The 6,636-nt window shown below is 39.9% G+C and overlaps 1 protein-coding gene across 1 annotated transcript; it reads right to left on the bottom strand.

Annotated features, from left to right (window-relative positions):
- Nucleotides 1-5,121: 5,121 nt before the first annotated feature.
- LOC121776854 lies at nucleotides 5,122-6,256 on the bottom strand. The gene is made up of 3 exons (XM_042174011.1): nucleotides 5,930-6,256; nucleotides 5,189-5,749; nucleotides 5,122-5,145 (listed from the first exon to the last, which is right to left on the bottom strand). Exons 1-3 carry the CDS (start codon nucleotides 6,254-6,256, stop codon nucleotides 5,122-5,124), a joined length of 912 nt encoding a protein of 303 aa, XP_042029945.1.
- Between the last annotated feature and the right edge of the window lie 380 nt (nucleotides 6,257-6,636).

Raw genomic sequence — 6,636 nt, forward strand, 5'->3', positions numbered from 1 at the left:
CAGTGACTTATGATCTGTAGTCGACGCATCAAACGAACGAATTTTGCTACGAAATTTTTACTGAGTAAACTTCAAGATGTTTTCGGTGTCTCGTGTGAATTTCAGCCTGTTTTATCGAAAAATGAATTTTTAATAAATGTTTGAAGTCGACTGCGCAAATCTGCCAGAAACGTGAGTTCTCGTCATGAATGTTTCATTTTCTGTTTGACTGACCAAATGAACTCCGATTGATGTGATTCTTGAACGATATGAATATTTGATGTGTCTTCTGTTTTTTGTAAAATTTTCAGCCTTTTTGGGCATCGTATGAAATTATGGTGAATTTTTCAAATGAACTGCGCAATACTGTCGGAAATCGTATGTTCCGACCAGAGAGTTCAATATGTGATATGACTGACTAAATGACGTGATTTCGATATGAAAATTTTCATGGAGGAACTTGAATGTGTCCTCTGTATCGTGACCAAAAATTAGCATGTTTTGAGGTCGGGTGAATTTAAAGTGATTTTTACAAAACGGTCGCGCAATTCTGCCAGTTTTCTGCCTTGATTAAATGACACTTAGTTTCAAGTTTAAAAGTGCTATATGATGCATGTATGTGCAAGGAACGTGTTTAAATGTTGAAATCACTTGCGATAAGTTGAAATGTGTTACGTGTGTTTTATACCCTTGTGATGTATGTTGGGCTTTGGGATTGATGAGAACAATGAGAGTGAAGCGATAGGACATGCATAGTAGTATGTTTTTGTGTGAGGCTGACTTGTGTTGTCGTTGACAAGGGTGTTGTGTTTTCGTGAACTCGAGGATCGAGAGTTGCTAAGTTGGGTTGTGATTTTGCTAAGAGAACGAGGTGGGCTTTCTTTTCAAACCTCTTTACTTTTCCGAAAAATATTATGTGGAGATACAAGGGTGGTTTAACTGTTATGTCATGCCATGAACTGCTTTGTTTTTGGGATTGTGTGCCTGATGCCTAGTTCGTATGAGTTTACTCCGTTAGGCTATATGGCTGTATTGTGAAACGAATTCGGGTCCGAGTAGGGCTGTAGACCCTATCGGGCTGTGTACACTGGTGGGATCGTGAGCCGTCCTTGCAAGTCGGCCGGTCTCGTGGGCGAATAGTGTGGCCACACTTTCGTCGCACTGTGATTGTGATTGTTGGATTGATGTGAAAAGTGGGGAGATTATTTGACTGGCCAGTCTATGAAACTTTTTGTGTTCTCGTGATATTTTTCTTTACTGCGTATAAAACTCGAGATCACTGGTATGGATGACATAACTTGATAAATATTTTCGGCATGAGCCCATTGAGTACAACAAGTACTCAGCCCTGCAATTTCTTTTTAAAATTTTGCAGGTTGAGCGGGATGTTGCGGTGGATGTTGAGCTGGCTAGAGAACTTAGGATACGTTGTGTCGTCATACATAGGCGTGATCCTTGACTCTCCTTGAACCCTTTTATCCGCTGCTATGTTTTAATTTATGTCTTAAGATCTTAAGCTTTTCGTTTTGGTGTTGGAACATGTATGGTGGTGTTAGGTTTTAAACGTGCATCTACGTTGTCTTTTGAAAATGGTTTTCTCTGAGATTTAAGTTTAATGCGTGTTTTACTTAAGCTTTTAATTGATGTATTTCTTAAGTCTAACTTTTCCGTTGTCCTTTTTTTTAAAAGTATTCTTTTATCTTATGTCTTTTCAAAAAAATAATAACGTTAAAATCTTTAAACTAAGTTGTTTTCCTTTCTTCAAAATTAATTAAGTTTTTTTTTAATTGAAATCCATGCATGTCGGTCACGATCGCCGCGTTTGTGGTACCCCTTGTATGGGCGGTCGTGACAGTCCCCTTCTAAATCTTAGACCTAACTCCCAAAGGTTTGATTAGATTAAAGATCCCACTCATAATCTCAACTCTCCCGAGTTTTATTGAATTAAGGTGTGAATTATTCTTCTTTCAAGATTAATTAATTCATCTCCCGATTACTCTAAGAAATCCTAACACTCCCAATTGGTGATCAAGCAATTGATAGGAAAAAGCACAAGAATAATTCAAACAATTACAAGAGCAAGATAAAAACGAACTTAATTGGATTAAAACTATGAATCAATGCATCTTCACCAAGAATTCCACATAAAGGGTTTAGTTACTCATGTTCATGGCGGAAATCAGACAAAAACTAAGAAAAACAAGAGAAACCATGATACGAATTACAATTGGCGGAGGAATCGAAGCTTGAATCTTCGATCTTCTTCCAAGAGTTCTTCAGAGAGAAGGAACGTGTGTTTTGCGGCTGGTAGAGAATGCTTTTTCGTTGCCCTAGCTTCTCTCTCTTATTTTTCCCTTCAGAAAAATCGCGTCTGGGCTAAAAAAACGTCAGTCAGACAGACCCGGCCGGGTGGAATTATTGCACATAAAATTCACCCGGTCGGGTAGAAGTCTCTGGACTCTTTATGAACAAAATTTTCCACCCGGCCGGGTGGAATTATTGCACATAAAATTCACCCGGCCGGGTAGCTCCTGGCAGTCCGTGCTGCTTTCGTAGATCGGCCGTATCTCTCTCATCCGAACTCCGATTGGGGCGTGTGAGGTACCCACGCGAAGATCTTTCGATGATGAAGACAATGGTACTCTCAAAATAGGATTTGGACCCCATATTGATAGGAAGATTAACGTTTGAAGCAGACCCCAGTCAATGTTTGGCTCATTTTGACCCTTTTTTTACCTATTTTAACTTCAAACACTGGATAAACTCATCAAAGCACCTTTATAGTGAAATATGGACGTAAACTCAATTAATATGCATTTAAACACCAATTATCATCACGTTTAACGCCCAATAAAACAGTTAAAATACGAGTTTTTCATAGGCTTCCAACCAAGCTCTTGTATAGTGTCGGATCCACCTTTTCTCCTTTGTCGTTCTTAGATAGCTTGACCCCGCATTCCACCGGCGTGTTGATTGGCTTGCAATCCTCCATTTTGAATTTCTTCAGAATCTCCTTTGCATAGTGTTCTTGTGTGATGAATACTCCATCTTCAAGTTGCTTCACTTCTACACCGAGGTAGTATGCCATCAGCCCAATGTCCGTCATCTCGAATTCGTCAGTCATGGCCTTCTTGAATTCCTCGAACATGCTTAGATTGTTTCCTGTGAAAATGAGATCATCCACATACAAGCACACTATTAAGACATCATTTCCTTTACTTTTCACATAGAGCGCATGTTCATGTGGGCATTTGGTGAAGCCGTTATCTTCAAGATACTTGTCGATCCTGCTATTCCATGCCCTTGGTGCTTGCTTTAGCCCGTACAAGGCTTTCTTCAACTTTAGAACTTTATCTTCTTGGCCATTCACCACGTAGCCATCAGGTTGCTTGATGTAGACTTCTTTATCAAGAAATCCATTCAAGAAAGCCGACTTTACATCCATTTGATAGATCTTCCATCTATTTTGGGCTGCAAGAGAGAGTATTAGTCTAATAGTTTCTAGGCGAGCAACGGGAGCAAATACCTCATCATAGTCGATTCCGGCTCTTTGGCTATATCCTTTTGCGACGAGTCTTGCTTTATATCTTTCAACTTCACCATTGGAATTCTTCTTAATTTTATACGCCCACTTAACTCCAATCGCCTTATGACCCTTTGGTAGTGTCACCAACTCCCACGTATCATTCTTCTCTATAGCCTTAATCTCTTCATCCATTGCGACTCGCCAATTTTCACTTTCTGCAGCTTCTTCATAGTTGACTGGTTTACAATCAGCAAATAAGCAGAATAAGGTAAGATCTTCTAACCTTTCAGTGTCTTCATACACTTCAGCCAAATTTCGTGCGCGTTGTGTGGCTCTTTCGTTCAAGAAAGATGGCGGCGAGCCTCCAACGGATGTAGCAGGGGATGCAGGTGGAGTTGTTTGTTCTTGTTGCTCCTTTCTTATTTGCTCGTCTATTCTTGGATCTCCAAATGGAGGTATGGAAGTGGTGTCATTGTCCGAGCCGAAATCCCATACTCCTTCTTCATCGAACTCCACATCTCGGCTAATCATTGTTTTCTGTGAAGTTGGATCATATAGCTTATAGCCTTCAGTGTTAGAGTCGTACCCGATGAAGATGAATGGCTTGCTTTTGTCATCGAGTTTACTCCTCGTTTGATCTGGTACATGTGCATAGGCTTTGCTCCCTAACACTCTCAAGTGTGCGATCCCTGGTTTTCTTCCGCTCCAAGCTTCTTGAGGAGTCATTCCCCACACACTTCTGGTTGGAGACCGATTAGACAGGTATACAGCGCACGCCACTGCTTCTGCCCATAACTCCTTGGGCAAATTCTTCGTCTTTAGCATACTCCGAGTCATCTCAACGATAGTCCTGTTCTTTCGTTCGACCACTCCATTCTGCTGGGGGGATCTTGGAACCGTTAATTGCCGCCGAATTCCTCTTTCTTTGCAAAATTCTTGAAACTCTCCGGATGTGAATTCTCCACCTCGGTCGGTCCTCATTGCTTTGATCTCTAGACCACTTTCTTTCTCAACGGCAGCCTTGAACTTCTTGAAAGCGTCAAATGCTTCTGATTTCTGCTTCAAGAAGTATACCCACGTTTTTCTTGAAAAATCATCGATAAATAGTAGGAAATAATTATTTTTACCGAGGGAGCTTGGCTTGATTGGTCTACACACATCTGCATGGATTAACTCCAATGGTTTCTGAGCTCTCGAACTCGACTCCTTTGGGAATGGCTTTCTGAAGTGCTTCCCAAGTAAGCATCCTTCACAGAGTTGATTGGGATGCTTGATGGGCGGTAATCCTCGTACCATTTCTTTATTTGATAGCAATTTTAAGCTACCAAAATTCAGGTGCCCAAATCGAAGGTGCCACAACCAAGACTTATCTTTGTAGCATACTTGAAGACACTTCACCACATCATTTTGCACATTTAATAAAAACATTCTATTCTTGGACATTGGCACTTGGGCGATCAAATTATTTTTGCCATCTCTTATTGAAAGGCTATAATCCTTCATATGAATATTATAACCTTTCTCTAAGAGTTGTCCAAGACTCAAAATATTATTTTTCATATTGGGCACGTAATATACGTTAGAAATAAAATCATGAGCTCCATTCTTCAGACGAATTAGTATTTTGCCTTTCCCTTTAACTGGAATTTTAGATTCATCACCAAAGGAGACGTTACCACTTACTGATTCATCAAGCTCCACGAACATGCTTCTGTTCCCGCACATATGATTGCTCGCTCCTGTGTCGAGGTACCACGTATCATCTTTTCTCCCAGCTTCTCCTTTATAAGCTAGAAGGACACAACCATTTTCTTCATTTGTATTCTCCACGTAATTAGCCTTCTCTTCAACTTTTGATTTTGCTTCTCTGCACTCGGAAGCATAGTGCCCATATCTATGACAATTGTAACACTTTATTGAAGATTTATCGTACCTCGACTGTGGGGAACTCCTTCCTCGACCCTTATTTGGGAACTCCTTTCTTTCTTCATAGTTCAAAAAATATCCTCGTCCACGTCCACGAGCATATCCTCGGCCACGACCACGATCTTGTCTTTGTCCGCGACCACCACCATTGCCCGAACTTTCTTCTTTCTCCTTTGGGCTCACTTGCAACTTTAAAAGTTGCTCCACAATTTCTTGTTTCTTCTTTTGTTTCTCCTCATATGCTTGTAGCGATCCCAATAAGTGATCGATACTCATTTCCTCTAAATCTTTTGTTTCTTCAATTGTAACTACTATATGCTCAAAATTTGGAGTTAGAGAACACAATATTTTTTCCATAATTCTAACATCCTCCAATTTTTCACCATTTCTTTTCATTTGATTTGACACCGCCAAGACTCTTGAAAAATAATCCGAAATTGATTCGGACTCTTTCATATGTAAAGTCTCAAATTATCCTCTTAAAGTTTGAAGACGTACCTTCTTTACTCGCTCCGCACCAATACATGAGATTTGGAGCTTCTTCCACGCTTCTTTGGCGGTGCTTGCACTTGAGATCTTCTCGAAATCGTCGTCCCCTAGAGCTTGGTAGATCAGATAGAGAGCTTTCTTGTCTCTCTTTCTCGCATCTCGCAATCTATCCCTTTGTTGTTGGGATAGATCGGTCTCGTCTTGCGGCTCCTTGTAGCCACTCTCCACGATCTCCCAAACATCGTGGGCTACCAATAATGCTTTCATCTTGATACTCCAATTATCAAAACTGCTCTTATTGAGCATGGGGACTTGGAACGATGGCAAGTTAGCCATACTATAGGTAGGAACTTATGGCTCTGGTACCACTTTGTTGGAATATAGGAAATATATTGGAGGAGTATTTTTGGAGGAAATATTTGAGGGGACAATGGGTGGAATATTTGGGAAGTGATTTAGGAGATGTTGATGTGGGGAAAACCAAGACACTCTTTATTTCTCAAACTCTCAACTTCTCAACTTATCTAAAATGTTACAACTCACTCCTATTTATAGGAGTCCTCTTCATATTCTAGAATCTACTTAATAATTTTATATTCTAAATATCTAGATTTTTATCTATAAAAATCTAGATATTTCTTACATAATATCTAAAATCTAGATTATTCTCCTAAAATATCTAGATATTTCTACTAAAATATCTAGATATTTTCTCA

The sequence above is a fragment of the Salvia splendens genome, chromosome 18 (genome assembly GCF_004379255.2).
Source record: "Salvia splendens isolate huo1 chromosome 18, SspV2, whole genome shotgun sequence".
Classification (NCBI taxonomy): Eukaryota; Viridiplantae; Streptophyta; class Magnoliopsida; order Lamiales; family Lamiaceae; genus Salvia; species Salvia splendens.